This window comes from Cheilinus undulatus, linkage group 1, assembly GCF_018320785.1.
Source record: "Cheilinus undulatus linkage group 1, ASM1832078v1, whole genome shotgun sequence".
Lineage (NCBI taxonomy): Eukaryota > Metazoa > Chordata > Actinopteri > Labriformes > Labridae > Cheilinus > Cheilinus undulatus.
The window spans coordinates 9,417,295-9,435,213 of record NC_054865.1 but is presented as its reverse complement, the minus strand read 5'-3'; the positions used below and the strand labels follow the sequence as shown (position 1 = coordinate 9,435,213).

General features: G+C 39.2%; 1 protein-coding gene across 1 annotated transcript in view; it reads right to left on the bottom strand.

Moving 5' to 3' along the window:
- The window catches only part of si:ch211-186j3.6 (neural-cadherin), a 617,862-nt gene that overhangs the window by 390,956 nt on the left and 208,987 nt on the right, over positions 1-17,919 (bottom strand). Inside the window, exon 5 of the mRNA XM_041792306.1 lies at positions 15,934-16,045. Within this exon, the coding sequence (XP_041648240.1) occupies positions 15,934-16,045 (112 nt within the window). The remainder of the gene's footprint in view (positions 1-15,933; positions 16,046-17,919) is intronic.

Here is a 17,919-nt window from a genome sequence, read left to right as displayed (position 1 = left end):
TTTTTGTGCAGATTTTGTCTTTTAAAGGCTGTGGTCTTAAACTTTTGATCGGCTGATGAACAGTCTATTTCAGTTTAATGGTTGTTTTCAATAAATTGCTCACTCAATTTTTTTTTCTCACTCCCATTTCTTCTCTTTGCATTTTGAAGCTCTACTTAGAACCTTCTTAAGATCCAACAGTGCAGGATGCAAATTCTTGTAATTTTTCAGCTGGTCTTAAGGTTTTGATCAGGAGTGTATATCCCATACAACAGATCTGTGAAACATGGATGTGCTGTGTCACTTTACTGGTGTTACTAATGACCTCAGTTTCACGCTGCTTTTCAACAGTACTTATTGTTGCTTGATTAAATATGAACTTCAACTTTCCTCTGTTGTGTCCGTAACCTTGCAAAGCAGATGGATACGCCTGTTTCTCTGTTTCTCATTGGAGAATCCATCTTGCAAAGCTCCTGGCTGAACTGTTTGGGCCCGGTCAGAAAGTGACAGGACCAATCAGCGACAAGGGGCAGTACTTTCTGGTGCAGCGGAGTCGTGATGTAAGCAAGCATCAACAAGTGGCCAGTGCCATCATGGCAGAAGACATTATCATGGATGCTGCTAAAGCGCCAGTTTATCAGAACTTGACGACATTTCTTTGTTAAAAAAAATAAATAAATAAAGAACAGCAGTGAATTGTTTTCTTTTCAAAAACGACAAAAGTTGTGTACTGACATGTTTATAGTCGCCATCGTTCGCGTTATTCCTCGGTAGCTGTGCACGTGCACCTCCTAAAACACCACCTAAAAAAAATGAAAGCAATGTAAAGGTATTCAGTGCTGCAATTTAAAGACACCCTGGACCTGAATTTTTCTGGCACAATCAGGTGTCCTGCCCTTACATGAATCTGCTGACACACTGACAAGCATTACAGTGTTTAAAAGGTACTGTTTTAACTGTAGCACTGAAAAGACTGCTGACAGTGAAGTGTTTTTGCCCTGAAACCGCTGACCTGCATAGATTTTATATTAAAACCAAGCAGGAAACAGATAAACCTTATTCTGCTTTACATCATTTATTTTCTTTTTCTACATTAAATATATTCAAACAAAACTTTCTGATAAAACTGGCTTTTGATACCAGAAAAGCAAGCCTATTCATGTCATGAACATAAGGATAAGGCAACTAAATGAATCAACAACATTACCGAGAAATAGTCTCGACATGGATACAGGTGATCTATTCTCTTTTCATGCTGTGAGACAGAGATAAAAACTGAAAGGAAAATGGTAATTTAGCTGATTTAAACCTTCCATCCTACAACACAATGGGAGTTCAGAGGTACTTGCATGCACTGTGGCTTTAAAATCACACACTGGGAAATCCAGGCAGCCAGGACCTGCTCTGCCTTAAATTGATTGCTTTACTAAAACTGGAAAGATCACAAGGGATTTGTATAAGCATATTTTCTGCTAACTATTACTTTCAGCATCAGAGTCACCGACTTACCCAGCATTACATTTGGCAATGTAAGAGAAAAGGAAACTACATGTTACAATAAAAATATACAGTACGTGTGCTCTGTTTGACACTGTGTCGTCTATGTCTGTAATTTTTTTTTTTTTTTCTCATAAGTAGATGGGTACAATTTCACGAGCCACACCCAGGCCTGATTACGGACAGATTTGTTGAATACAGAAACCCCTTTAATAGAACCGGTCTGACAAAGTGAAGTAGGCTAAAAGATCTCAAAAAGCAACAAAACGAGATGCCATCTAGAGAAATTCAAGAACAGATGAGAAGCAGTCACATCTAACAACCTGGACAGGGTTACAAAGACATTTCTGAGGCTTTGGGACTCCAGTGAACTATGGTGAGAGCTGTTACCCAAAAATTGAGAAAACTTGCAAAAGTGGTGAACCGCCAGCCTGCCAAAATGACTCCAAGAGCGCATCCATGACTCATCTAGAGGTCACAAACGAACCCAGAACATCTAAAGACCTGCAGGTCTCACTTGAATCAGTTAAGGTCAGAGTTCATGATTCAACAATAAGAAGGAGACTGGGCCAAAACGGCATCCATGGACGAATCCAACACTGACTGAAAAGGACACAATCCGAGACTTTGGGGGAAAATATTCTGTGAACTGAAGAGATCAAAAGCTGAACATTCAAAAAGATGTACTTCCTGTTACATCTGGAGTGAAGCTAACACAGCATTCATAAAAAGAACATCATACCAAAAGTCAAACATGGTGCCGGCAGTGTGATTGTCAGGACCTGGACCATTGTTGTAATTGATGGAACCATGAATTCTGCTAGAAAATCCTGAAGGAAAATGTCTGTCCTTCAGTTTGTGGCCTCAAGTGCAGGCACTCTTGAGTTACGTAGCAGAACAATTATCTAAAACACACCAGAAAGTCCACCTCTGAATGGCTTTAAAAAATGAAGGTTTTGGAGTGGAAATCTGATTGAGATGCTGTGGCATGACCTTAAACAGGCCATTCATGCCAGAAAACCCTCCAGTGTGACTGAATTTCAACTACTTTGTAGAGTAGATTGGGCCAAAATTATTTTAAAGTGATGTGAAAGGCTCATTTCCAGTTATTGCAAATGCTTGCTTACAGTTGCTGCTGCCAAGGCACAACCAGTTATTAGATTTAGCAGGCAACAGCTTTTTAAGACAGAGCCAGGTAGAATTGGATGGCTTTTTCACTTAATTAATGAAACCAGTCTCTTTCTTATTGTTGAATCAAGAACTCTGACTTTAACTGAGTCAAGTGAGGCCTAAAGGTCTTTAGATGTTCTGGGTTCTCTTGTGACCTCTAGATGAGTCATGGATGCGCTATTGAAGTAGTTTTGGTAGGCCGGACACTCCTGGGAAGGTTCACCACTTTTGCAAGTTTTCTCAATTTGTGGGTAATGGCTCTCACCATAGTTTGCTGGAGTCCCAAAGCCTCAGAAATGTCTTTGTAACTCTGTCTGGATTGGTAGATGTGACAGACTGTTTCTCATCTGTTCTTGAATTTCTTTAGATGACATCTTAATGCTTAATGTTGCTTTTTGAGATATTTTAGCCTACTTCACTTTGTTAGATAGGTTCTATTTAAGGGATTTCTTCATTCAACAGGTCTGGCAGTAATCAGGCCTGGGTGTGGCTAGTAAAATTGAACTCAGGTTTTCAAAACATGACGCTAATCACTGTGTATTTATGACTATGACAACATTATTTCACACTGATGGTAAAGGCTGCTGCATAAAGTGTCCATCACCATCCACTAATCCCATTCAGAAACACTCCCACATTACTGATGCTGCAGTAAGAGCAGATCACGGTATAGTGACAGATCAGTGTGTGAATGCAGGAGCTTGGTTTGAAACCTGGACCTCCACAGCTGATCTATAAATATGTCTTTGGTGTATGGTTAATCTTTTTAAGCTTAAATTCAATTTTTGGTTCGTCAGCTGCTTGATGATATGCTCGTATTTAATATATAAAAAGAATTCAGCTGAGACCTATGCTTAATCAATAAACAGCTTAAAGCATTGTTTTATAAATACAGAAATATCTTCTGTACATGCTGCTCAGTCCTGTTTCCTTTAAAGAGGTAAAAACTGCAACAAAAATGAATGCAATCAGGCATGAAAATGGATTTCTCTCTGCTTTTTTGGCAACACGTTTCATCTTATTCAATATGGTGTGTGTAATTTTGGTTATTTGGATTTCTCCCAGCCATGAGGGCTGGATAAAGTGAATTTAAATTTGTTTACCCTGCACTTCAGTCCTGGTAACAAGGACTGACATTTTTCTGAACTGCTGCTGAAATGTGGCTGTTTTGCTGCTCTAAAGTGATGAATAACCTCTCATCCAGCGACTATGGAAAAATAAAAACAGAAATGCAGTTCTGTCTGCTCAAAGTCCAGTCCTTTCATTGGCACACATGTAACAGATGAGTCAATATTTAACTTCCTTGGTAGAGGTTTGTACTCTTCGGAGCGTCGTTTGAAGATGTATTTATCGAGGAGTCCATCTTTAATCTTGAATCAGCATTGTTGTGTTGGCATTACAACATTGGGGGAAACAGAACATCTCTAGCCAAGTCTCACATGTACTTCTGGCATATAATGATTCTGCACTGAAGAAGGAAACTGCAGGAGCCTCAGATCTCCACAGAAAGTGAGATAATTGGCTTGTTGGAATGGCATTTTTTCCCCCACAACTTGGCGAAACGTGCATTTGTCTTCTCTCACGATGGAACTGATTATGGGATTACTAGCACATGATTTAGCAGAGTGATGCTGGATGCCTATTTTTCCCCACTCATTTAATTTAATACTGTGCTGTTTAACCCGGTTAATCAAGTGTGGAAGGAAAAACATGAATATTTTTCAGGAGATTGGGCTGTGTAGTTTCAGGTGCAGGCTCTCAAAATTTAATGAGAGCTACAGAGGTGTTTTTGGCAAGATGCAACCTGCGTGAGCAATTTTCCACCTCATCAAGTTTTGAAACTAATTGTCTGTGATCAAATCTGGAAATTGGAAACTGGAAAGGTTCTCCCATGCATGCATTGTTTTAAAAGATACTCTTTTCATAAGGCACAACAGAATTGATTTTTATATAGCATCTGTTTTCCCATCAAATATACTCACTTAAGTGTAGAAAATCTCTGAATCAAATGTGTTAAGAGAAACACGCCTATGGGACATCACATCTACAGAAGCCCAGCAGGGTGAAGCTTCTCACCTCCCTTGCTGCACATGTTGTTTGCAGCGAGCTGAGGGCCTGCTGTGCCTCCTACACCGCACACCTCACATCTCCACGCACGCTTACTCTTTCAATAAATCTGTCACCTGACAGCATTTACTAGCACTGCCTTTGTAAGTGTTGGTGATTCAGATTTATACTCTCAACTACATTGAGTAGAATCATCCTTATGTATTCTAAGAAAGGTTTCCATGAAAAGATTGAAAACAAAGGAGGATATTTCAATTCATAGATTTCAGTTCTGTTGTTACTGTGAGGACCTGGAGGGAACAAAGAGCTATGAAAAGTGTCAGCCACCATCATCAAAACATGGAGCTACAGAAGACCTTTTAATTCTCTGTTCAAAATAATATAGCTGATATGGTTTTGATTTTATAACATACTAAAGTTCCAGATAACTGTGATCCTTACACAGTACAGTCTTTACCACAACTTTACTTCAGTGGTGTATACATACTGTTTATTCAGAGAGTTGAGTCTTTCACTTTCTCTCAATTCTTATTCAGATACTGAAGGTCATGATTTGATTCTCCATTTCAAACTTAAAATTGATTCCTTATTCACAGATTTTTTTCCTCTCTCTTATAAAGAAGTGATTATTTCAGCTTCTACCCCAGTCTACTGTGTATTTTTTTACATCAAAAAAGCATGCAACGTTTCCAGATAATAAAGCTAGTCGCCTGAATTTGTGAACTTTTAATTAGCTTATCACAACAATGTAATAGGACATGGAAAAAAGCTAAAATAATGATGAAAACTGGGAACAGTGGTGAATCTTTCCAGGAGTGGTCGGCCAACCAAAATGACTTCAAGACTGCAATAACGACTCATCCAGGAGGTTACAGTAGAACCCAGAAGAACATCTAAAGACCTGCAGGCCTCACTGGCCTCAGTTAAGGTCAGAGTTCATGACTGAACCATAAGAAAGACACTTGGCAAAACTGGCATCATGGGAGAGTTCCAAGGCCAAAACCACTGCTGACAAAAAAGAACACAAAGGCTTGTCTCACATTTTCCAAGAAACATCTTGATGATCTCCAAGACTTTTGGAGAAATATTCTGTGGACTGACGAGACAAAAGTTGAACTTTCTGGAAGGTGTGCGGCCCGTTACATCTGGAGTAAAAATAACACAGCATTTGATTAAAAGAACATGATGCCAACAGTCAAACATGGTGGTGCCAGTGTGATGGTCTGGGGCTGCTCTGCTGCTTCAGGACCTGGACCACTTGCTGTAATTGATAGAACAATGAATTCTGCTGTCTACCAGAAAATCCTGAAGGCCAACATCCAGCCATCAGTTCATGACCTCAAGCTCAAGCACTCTTGGGTCATGCAGTAGGACAACAACCCGAAACATACCAGCAAGTCCACCTCTGAACGGCTCAAAAGAAACAAAATGAAGGTTTTGGAGTGGCCAAGTCAAAGTCTGGACTTCAATCCAATTGATATGCTGAGGTTTAACCTTAAACGGGCAGTTCATGCTTTAAAACCCTCCAGTATGGCTGAGTTAAAACAATTCTGTGAAGAAGAGTGGGCCAAAATTGCTCCACAGCGATGCGAAAGACTCATCACCAGTTATCACAAACGCATCATTTCAGTTATTGCTGCCAAGGGTGGCACAACCAGTTAATCAGTTCAGGGGGTGATTACTTTTTCACAAAGGGCCAGATAGGTTTGGATCTTTCTCCCCTTAATAAATAAAGTCATCATTTAGAAACTACATTTTGTATTTACTTGGGTTGTCTTTGTGAGATATTGAAATTGGTTTGATGATCCGAATCATGTAAGTGTGATAAATATGCAAAAAAGTCAGGAATCAGAAAGGGGGCAAATACTTTTTCACGGCACTGTATATAGAATAAATATATTAAAGCATAGAAAAGAGGCCTACTAAGGTTTTAAAAACTTTTATCATGACTCTGGTTATTTTTATTGTGCATACCATTCATTCTGTTTATCTTTATTCAGCATGGTGGTATATGACATGATCATGTTCCTGAAGTATACGTTACTTTCATTTCAAACATTTAGCGTAAAATCAGGCTGGCTTCCTGTCACCCAGGGACTGTAGAATCCACGGTGAATATTAATGCTTTTCTTTAGTGAAAACAGGACAGGGTGATCAAATCACAGCACCATCACTAAGTAAGACACAGCAATATAAACCCTACGGGCAATGAGAGCTAGCGCTGGTAATGCTAACAGTGCAGCAAAACAGCCACAGTTCAATATGGGGCTTCTAGACAATGACAAAAATCATAATTAGGATGATTGTCATTAGTATGAAGTCATGATGAAAGTTATCTTGAATCGCTCCATGTCCGAATCCTTAAAAACCAATGTGGCTCCTTATGACTGAGTCCTTTTTATTTCTCATGTTGTGGCCAACCAACAGCTACCTTTCTCTAATCTCCTTTAGCTCTCTTGCTTTTCAAACCACCTGGAGTACAGGCCATGGCTCCCTCAGCTCATCACTTGAATTAAAGTGAGAGCTGTTTAATGGAAAGGGGAGAGCACAAAGTGCACTGTAAAGAAAGGGAGGGAATAATCTTTGCTGGAAATGTAAATGACATGAAGGCACTTTTGTTCATACAATGTGGGACTGTCCTCTGGTTCTACCTTTCTGACAGGAGATAATTAAAACAACACAGGAGTGGCTCAGGGTACATGTGCCTAAATCTATTCAACTCAAAATATAATACTTAAAACCAAAGGGTGGGATTTGCTATTAATCACCACGTTCACTTCTTGAAAGCATACAGCTTTCACAAACTCAGACAGTTTGTGTCTAAGATATTTATATCTCTGACTTAGAAAATATAGTAAGCAAAGCCTCTTCGTGTTAACAAAACTCCCCTCTGACTTCTGTCATACTGTATTTACTGCCTGTTAATTAAACAGCGCTTTATGTCAGAGAACACTTCTGGTTTGATTTAAGACCCAATTAAACACGGTGTCCTTGGATAAGCGTTGTCAAAATATTCTTGATAGCTTTACATCTTTTCTGTTTGTTCAAAAGACTATATGATCTTTTAATCACTCAGTTCATCTTTATAGTCCCTATACACATGGAGAGCATGCATACAGGTACAGAGTGAATATAAAATCACAGTTTTCTCAGCTTCAATGTACATACTGAACCAGATAATTACAGGGAGTGACTAGAACGAGCAGCTCTTCTGATGATGGAGTAGCTGTGTGAGACTGAACTGCTTTTACACTGCGCTGTATTAAATAGTTTGTGTTTGTATTGAATGGATTTATTTTACATGACCTCTCTCCATGTACTATTCATCATGTTCAGCCTCTCTGTTTTCCACTGTGTGCTTGTCAGGGCTTGGTGAGGGCTCTCTACTCAATGTTTCAGTTTGCAGTGTTGTTTTTTTGTCTGGGTTTGACTCCTGTACAGCATGTTTCTGCCGTACAAAAATGCTGTAGAGCACGGTAACATGGTGTACCAAAAACACTCATGTGCTCTCACTCTTCACTGGAAAACTGCCAAAGCTGTGTCTCACCTGTAACACCTGCAAATAACAACTGCCTATAAACATAACGAACGCAGCTTTTAATGCAACAATCCTGCAAATATAAAAGTTTTCCTTCAAATTTAATAGCAGTTGAATACCCAAACCAAAATAGCTATTACATTTGCAGGTATTTTTTGAAAGGTTAAAATCACTATCTCTCAAAACTCTCTTAAAGGGATGTTTCAGGATTTTTGAAGCTGGGTTGGTAGAGAGCCCATAGTGGCTATAAATGGGAACTTAAAAAAATCCCAAAATATCCTTTTATCTTCCTGCAAATGTAATATGAAAATCAGAAAGTAAAAGTTGTGGTTATCGTTTGTTGTAGCCTTTTCACAACTGCTGATGGGTTCAAGTCCCTAAAGCTTACGTCACATCAGAATATAAAGCTATGGAGATTTTTTGTTCTCCAGGAAACAGGGAGTTTTTTAAGGGTCTTAAAACAATATTAATGCCATGAATCTTAGCACATTTTTTTGGAATATTTTGTGTATGTTAACAAAACTCAAAGGCTGTCCTGTATCTCCCCCATGAAAGTAAATCATTGTGTCTTAAACATACAGCGTTCAACTTTTTATTGGACTAAAAACAAATTCTGAGAGGATGGGAGTTTGAAGTTGTTGTAAAACAATGAAACTGGGTGAACAGTGTTTCTATACGTTCTTAATAATTTCCTCACAGCGCTGTTTCAACACATTTTAACCCACTTTGCAATGATTCATGGCTCTACCAGTGTGTTAACTGTGATTAACCACAGTTTTTGGAAAGCTGAGTTCAATTTCACTGGCCACACCCAGGCCTGATTACAGCCAGATTTGTTGAATGAAAAAATCAATTAAATAGAAGCTGTCAGACAAAGTGAAGTAGGCTACAAGATCTCAGAACAAATTGCATCATGCCATGATCCAAAAAAATTCAAAGATAATGAGAAACAAAGTGATTGAAATCTATCAGTCTGGAAAAGGTTACAAAGCCATTTCCCAAGCTTTGGGTCTCCAGCCAACCACAGTCACAGCCATTATCCACAAAAGAAGAAAACTGGGAACAGTGGTGAACCTTTCCCGGAGGCGTCGGCCTACCAAAAGCATGCAAAGTTTTCCAGATAATAAAGCTAGTTGCCTATATTTGTTGACTTTTAATCATCTGATCACAGCCATGTAAAAGGACAGAGAAAAAAAAAGTTCAAATAAAGATGAAAACTGAGAACAGTGGTGAACCTTCCCAGGAACCTTCCCAACCAAAATGACTCCAAGAGTGCAACGACGACACATCCAGGAGGCCACAAAAGAACCCAGAACCACATCCAAAGAACTGCAGGCCTCACTGGCCTCAGTTAAGGTCAGAGTTCATGACTCAACCATTAGAAAGACACTGGGCAAAAATGGCACCCATGAGAGAGTTCCAAGGCCAAAACCACTGCTGACAAAAAAGAACACAAAGGCTCGGCTCATCAAGAAACATCTTGATAATCCCCAAGACTTTTGGAGAAATATTCTGTGGACTGACGAGACAAAAGTTGAACTTTTTGGAAGGTGTGCAGCCTGTTACAACTGGCGTTAAAATAACACAGCATTTGATTAAAAGAACTTTACATCACATCACATGTACATGTCATAGTTAATCCCCTTTGTGGGATTTCAGTATGATGTGTGTGGTCCACAATTGCTATTACATTTAGGTTTGATAAAGTTTATTACATTTGTGGGCAGTTAGTATGTTTGCAGGTGTAATACTAACCTCCCCATTTAATAACAATTGCTAATATTGGCAGGAGAATAATCAGTCAATCATGGTTGTTTCTGAAACCATACATACTTTTACGTGGTAAAAGTATGTAAGTCTTTTCACTGTTCTGTTTGTCTCTGCTTGTCTCCTTGGCTGAATCTCCCACTGTCCCCTCACAACTCCAGCACTCAACAGCAGTTGACTGTTCAATATGATCTGGTTCTGCTCAAGATTTCAGCCTTAAAAAAAAAAAAAAAAAAAAGTTGGCAGTACATGAACTTTATCAAAAATATAATAAGTGCACTTTCATCGTGCTTGAAGCAGCAGCCTCTGCAGACGGTTAAAAGGGACTCCCAAAGGTACAAGACTCTAAACAGCACAGGCTGCTGTCACCATTTACTTACTGGAAGTGAGACCATAATTGCATGTTTGCTTACTGTTAGTGTGGCGTTAGTGTCACCATGGTTATCTCTCTTTAAAGTTTAAAGAAAAGAGCTGGTACAGCTGTTTCATCTAACAGTAAAGCTTCAGACATAAATATAACTCCACAACAAAGCAAAACTGTGGCTGAATACAGCTTCAACATTTATCAGGTGAGGGGCATCAATGTGAAGCCACAGAGGGATCGGATTTGAAACAAACTGCCAAAATGGACATAGCAGAATCATCAACAAAGGACTGTGTTTGCTCATTTCACATTTTGTGGATTGGTAGATAGTACAGATACTCACGTGTATGTGCAATAATTCTGAAAAAAAGCATAAAGTGTAAATAAAAAACAGAATGCAGTGATTTGGAAATCTCATAAACTGGTATTTCATTTGCAATAGAACATAAAAACATATCATATGCTGAAACTCAGAATTTTTACCATTTCTTGAAAAATAGCTCATTTTGAATTTGATTGCAGCAACACATCTCGAAAAAGAAGGGCCATGTTTAACATTGTATAGCATCCACTCTTCTTTAAACAACAGTCTGTAAATATCTTCAAACTGAGGAGACCAGTTGCTGGAGCTTTGGGAGAGGAATGTTGTCCCATTGCGGTTGTCTGATGTAGGACTCTAGCTGCTTAACAGTTCTGGATCTTCTGTGTCTGATTTTTCATTTTTTGATGCCCCAAATGTTTTATACTGGTGAAAGGTCTGGACTTAGGTAGTACTTAGGCTCTTCTACAGTGAAACCATGCTGTTTTTATATGGATGCAGTATGAAGATTGCCTTGCAGAAATATGCAAGGCCTTCCATGAAAGAGAAGGTGACTGGATGGGAGCATATGTTGCTCTATCATCTCTATCCACTGTCAGCATTGACAGTGGCATCCCAGATGTGTAAGCGGCACACACCATAGGTACTAATACAACCCCATACCATCAGAGATGCAGGCTTTGGAACTTTGTGCTCACAACAAGCTGGATGGTGCCTGTCCTCACAGTGTCCATGGTTTCCGAGAAAAAAAAAAATTGATTTATCTGACAACAGAACAGTTTTCCAGTGTGCATCAGTCCATTTTAAATGAGCTTTGGTCCAGAGGAGACAGCAGCATTTCTGGATCATTTTCACATAAGGCTTAACCTGCATTTGTGGATGGCAAGGCCACTGTTGACAGACAGTGGTGTTCCTTTTGGCCTTATCCGTTGCACAGATGTTTCCAGGTTCTCTGAATCTTTTGATGATATCATGGACTGGAGATGGTGGGGTCTTCAAAGTCTGCACAATTTAATGTCCTGGAACAGTTTTCTGAAATTGTTTTACATTTTTCAATTTTTTAATGTTTTGTAGATTGATGCACCTCTGCTCATCCTTAAGTCTGAAAGACTCTGCCTCTGTAGAATGATTTTTTTTTTTTTTAATACTCTGCCATGTTACGGGCCTGTTTCCAATTAATTGCAAAATGGTCATCCTGCTGTTTTCATTTGTGCCAATTACTTTTCCAGCCTTTTCTTGTTCCGTCCCTACTTTTCTGTGATGTGTTGCCGCCATTGAATGAGCTAATATTTTTCATTAAATGGCAATTTTGTGTTTCTCACTGGTGAATCCACTTAGCAAAGCTCCCTTCTGAACAGTTCGGCCCAGTTAGAAAGTGACAGGACCAATCAGCGTCAAGGGGCAATACTTTTGGGCGTGGCAGATCCTTGACGTAAGCAAGCAGCGAGGAGAGGAGTTTTATCAGAACTTGACAACATTTCTTCGTTAAAAGAAGAACAGAGAACAGCATTGAGTTGTCTTCTTTTCAAAAACAACAGAAGTCGTGTACTGACATGTCTGCAGTTGCCATGGTTCACGTCATGCAGTTCTCTGTGGAGTTTACTCCTCGGTAGCAGCACGCCTCAGTTTGGGGCTAAAATGTCATGTGTTTTGTGTTTTGCTCTGATTGGCCCATAAAGATTTGACAGACAGAATGTTCATCCAATCACCCTTCAAGTTTTGCTCTTTCCCAAACGCCCTATATGGAAGATTTTCCCATCTGGCATGTTAGATTCTGTTCTGCTATGTTCTAATAAAATATGAGCTTATGGAATTTGCAATCATTGCATTGTGTTTTTATTTACACTTTATACATTGCGCCAAATTTTTTGGAATTGAGGTTGTACAAAATATTTTTTTAATATACGTATCTCTATTTAAAACAGCTTAAATCTGTCAAAATGACTGGGATCATGGGAGCACCCAGACACTAACAAAAATCTCCTGACTTTCTAAATCTGTGGCATTTAAATCACTTCAGATCTGTTTTGTGTAAGGCCCGCATTATATACATTTCAATCTTAGAGACTTTTAGACTCTTGTATCTTTTTGACGGGGGTTTTAAAGTTCAAGTTCTCTGTGAATATACATTTTCTCTGCTTAATGCAATCTATAGTTGGAGATTCTTTGAGACTTTTCTAGAAGTAAAGGTAATTTGAAAGGTCATGACGGTCGTGACATCCTGTGGTCTGTAAATAATATGCATGCCCCCCATTTCACCTTGTTAAATAACCTGCATTTGACTAATGGTGATAATTACACCAGCAATGGTAAGTGCGACTGTCACAACATGCATATGCAAGAGAAAGCTCCAGAGAAAAAATCCCCAGCATTGTAATATAACCCAACTCAAAAGGTCTTCTTTTTGTTGTTGTTTTCTTCTTTTGCCTGAAGCTTGAGCTAATGAGCACTTCTAAAGAGGTATCATAACTGCAGTCATTAATAATTTAAGCACTGCATGCAGCGCTTTATTTCCCTACATTTTATTTTTGTCAACACACAATTCTGGGTCTGTTGGTGTTTTTGTAGTTAAACTGTGTGAATAAATGTGTTTATTTCATGTTAAACATCACACTTTGATTCATTTTTCTGATAGAGTGGCACTTTAAGAGGGTGTAGAGGAGAAGAAAAGGGTGAAATTCTTTGCTGTAAATTTTGTTGGCAGTCTGTCAGACCCATAAAGAAGACGAGGCTTCGCAGTGGTAAGTCACACTGTGACAGATCACATTGTGATAAGTCAAACCCACCTCAGTCACTATTACCGTTTCCTCAAATAAGATGGAACTTAAGCAATCCCCGGGTAGAAATTGGGTCGTTACTGTGAAGGAGAGGCCGGAGCAGCACGGCTGATGGAAGTGCCGGTGATTTCACGGCTGCCAGTGCAGACAAGTACCTACTCCGTTTCCTGACCAGTCAAAACACATGAATGTTAAAAAAGCACAGCCACTTTTACTCTGAACTGAGAGCCACTACAGTCATGCTCCTCACACATTTACATATAAGAGACCCCACGCAGGTGCTCATTAGCACACTGACCTGCAACCACTTTAGCATTTACCTCCTGGGGCTTGGAGGGTGAAAGAGGAACTGTTTTAGAAAGAGTTTGGAATTTTGTAACCACAGCATATGGAATATGAGAAATTCTCACTCCCCTGATTATCCACAGAGGATTATATTTTGATATTTATTACGCTGGCAGCCATTTCAGGCTGGCTGTATGACTGCTGTGGTGTGTCAGCGCTAGCTCGCATAGCCACAGCTTTGCATGTGAGCTGCATGTTGGCTGCAACTTCCTACTGTCACAGCCCTGTCCATCATCACAAATTTTACATTAATAAACCTCCCTAAAAGTGACCTAATTCATTGACAGTATTTACATTGATACAAGTAGGCTGTCCCCATTTCCACTGGGTTTTTTAAGTGTCCCTGTTTCTGTTTGGGCATGTAAACATCATATCGTTTTTTGAGACAGCAGCAGTAAATAAGTATGTGTGCGACATTGATTATTATGTTTATGTCCCTTAAAACACTTTAAAATTTTTTGATGTGTTGCAGAGAGATGCTTGTACAACTCTGTCCACAAAAAAACAAGTAACAATCAGGCTGCTGTGAAAGACTAGAATATTGACTAATAGATTAGTATGACATGTTTGAAATATGGACATACACATTTAATTTAAAAGAAGAGGAAAGCAAGTTGTATCCACTGTAAATTAGTCTATCTTAAAAGGAATTCTCTAACTTTGCATAGCAGATGGATTGGCCCGATTCCATGTCTGTCATCAGGCAAATCTGGCAAAGATCCAATCTGCACCATTTCTGCTAGACCTGGAACCGCTTTTTTGACCATTCAGCATCATTTGAGAAAAAGAGGCAGTAGCTACGGGCAGGGTTTAATTATGCTGGAAGCATTCTGTACATACAAGGCGAGTTTCTCCACATAAATGCAGTCTCCTACTTTGAAAAGCATGAACCAGAAGTTTTATCATACTGTGTTTAACTTCCCCGTAACATATTCTGCTTGTGTTGATGGTTAAATCTAATGAAACAAGGTAATTATGACTCTGTTATTTTTTCTGTCAATTTTGGCCAAAAAATGCACATGGCATGTGGTAAAAATAGACAGCCCTCTAACTTCCAAGATTTTTAGCACTTATCAGTGACAAAGGGATCATGCAGGCAGTCTAAAAGTCCTAATTTATTAAAGGTCACATATTATGCAAAATATACTTTTTCTAAAAACAGCATGTGCCTCTGGCCTGTCCACAATCTCTCCAAGAATCACAACAATCCCCGCCCTTTTCCACCTTTCAGAAAATGTGAGCTGAAACAAGCCAATCTTAGATCTTCCCCTCATGATGTCATGTGGGGAGTTAGCACCACCCCAGGTTCGGATGGACCTCCCCACTTGGAGGAAAGTTCTGCCCTCCTCTCCTGATCAGCTGCCAGCTGAGAGGAGGATCAGGAGAGCTATATCCATTTCCTGAAAGGGGAGGAGTCAGGGCTGGAGTCAGGCAGCTCAGTAACATTTAAAGCCACAGACACAGAAACAGCTCGTTCTGAGCAGGGCTGAAACAGAGGGGTTTTTAGACATGCAAAAATCTAATACTGGAGTGTTTTTGCAGCAACAAACTTCACAGGCATGGTTCAGCGACCTCTGAGACCAACTCAACTTGTCTTAAAGGGGTCAAATATGTGACCTTTAACATGCATGCCACAATGAAAAGTGCAATGTCACAAAGAGTACGCAGTCATCATGCTACCAGTCTGCTGTCAGAGGGGAAATACTGTAATAGAGTGTTTTCCTCACATTCTTTTGTTGTTTTTGTGAGCTGGTTAGCAGGACAATCTTAGTAAAAAACACTCTCACATGTTCATTATTGTGTGGGAGTTTAAAATCAGAGAAATTAAATTGGAACATATGACAAAGGCAGCTGTCTTTGGTAATGCACCTCTCTGATGGCTGTTTAGAAACACAAAGGCTTAAGAAAAAGAGAAACACTTTTCCCATTGTAAGCAGAACAAATGAAATGTTTTGTTTTTGTCAATAATTTTTTTCATAATTTTGTTTTAAGACATCATTTCACTGCTGCTCGTGAAGTTGAATGATTTTTAATGGGTGTTTAATCGTGATGGGGGTTGGTATTGATGGAAAAACAAAGTAATCTGTGAACATTTGCCCTGATGGCTCACCTTGCAGCAGAGAGGTTGCAGTCGTCACCGTCTCTGGTACACCATCTTTGCTGTAAATGGACTGAAGAAACTCTGGGACACAGTCGTTTTCATCGATGATGATTACTCGAACCTGAGGAGGACATGAAAAGACAAAAACTTAGTGAGCAGGAGACAAAAGTTTGACCTTCACTATAATCCAATTTGATATGAGAGCCACTAATTCCAACTGTAGGTGTCAAATCAGATGCCACAAGACTCTTACAGGAGGAAAAGAAATGGGCCCTTCAGTGTTGATATATTGGTGTATTTCAACAGAATGTACCGCATCCACGTGAAAAAAATAAAGTTTTGCTGTGTTTTTCTGAGTCTGACATGATTATCTCAGAATTACCAGACAGGTTTGTGCAAATAAATTTTTCCTGCTCTGTCTGTTTCTTGAGTTAAATTTTTTCTCTGGTTTTCTGAGTAAAATTTATTTCATACACCGGCCAGCTGAGGCTGAAGCTCTCACCTGAATGTGGTTGCTGCTACTAATGAGGCTCACCCTCCAACGGCCGTTTTCATGAGTATCTCCAAGTGTTTCAAACAAACATAATAAAACTGGATTAAACTAAACAGTTGGGCCATGTTTGCTTCCTTGAACGGTCTGCATGAGAGATTCTGCTGTGTTTTGGAGGTGATTAACTCGGGGAAAATAACTTGGAAAAACTGAGAAAAAAATAACAGAAAAAAGTTTTTTAAAAACATTGGGCTGCAAGCATCAAGGTTTGATGCATGTTAGGTTCAAGGCAAAGTCGCAAACTGTGCGGCCGCAGTGATGTCTATCAGCTGCAGAAGGTTAAGATCATGTGATGCAGGTCTTAATAGTCATTACCCATGGGTGTTGCTATGACAGATACTTAATGCTGGCATAAGTGGTGGTTTTTAATCACATAAGTACAGTCTCAGACTGTTTTCAGTATGTTTGAATTACAGAAACTTCCTGTTGTGTGGTGAGAGATCAAACTTTGGCCAGGGCCACATCCTTTAAGGCAGTGGTGTCCAAACTATGGCCCGAGGCCAAAAGTGGTCTGCCACCGATTTTTGATTGGCCCCCTAAAAGTTTCTTTAAATTAAATAAAATATGGCCCTCACTAGAGAATGAAGCTTGTGCTACACTGTATTATTCTTATTAGTTTCAGCACAAGGCAATGCTACCATGCTAATACTGTAAACAAACATTTTGACAAGAAGGATTTATTGCTGTTTTATCAGGATAAAATTGAGACGACATTATGAGGGGTAAAAATATTGGCAACCAAAATAATAAAGATACCTTGATTTATAACACCCTAATGGATAATGTTAGGGGATTAAGATGTTCCAGGGGCAGAGCCAGTGATAGTCAGAGATGACTAGGACTCCCTAAAATCTGATTAGACTCCCCAAAAGCCTTAAAAAGATTAGCTATTTGGCTTGTCAGCCATCAGCTAGCCATTTAAGCATACCCAATCACTAAGCATACCTTCACCAACATTAGACTGTTTTTACTAACTTTATTATCAAGGTGAGCTATATAAAAGTGGCCCCACCATCCTTATATATTTCTGTATGTGGCCCCTAAAAAAAACAATGTTTGGACACCCCTGCGTTAAGGTTTGTATATGAGCTAAATAACTTTTTTTTTAATTTTTTATTTTACCAGTTCATTTCCTGCTTTACAAAAAATGTTGCATGGGTTTGACTAGATTTCATAACAGGTGACCCAAAATGAGCCCTGCAAATTTCCAATTTTAACCAGTCTTTATCATCAATCATTTTAAAAGGGTCAACTTGCTGTTAATTTGGTGATATGCTTAAACAAAGCAATTGTAAAAGTCTTGACATTGCAAATATGCCAGCCAAATTTCACTAGTCAAGGTTGTGGGTGTTGCTGGGGCTGGACTTAAAAATTATTGTAGGGGGCGCAATTAAGTAATTTAGGCCTGCCCACCATAAAACCCATGTTAAACTTCGAAATACTCC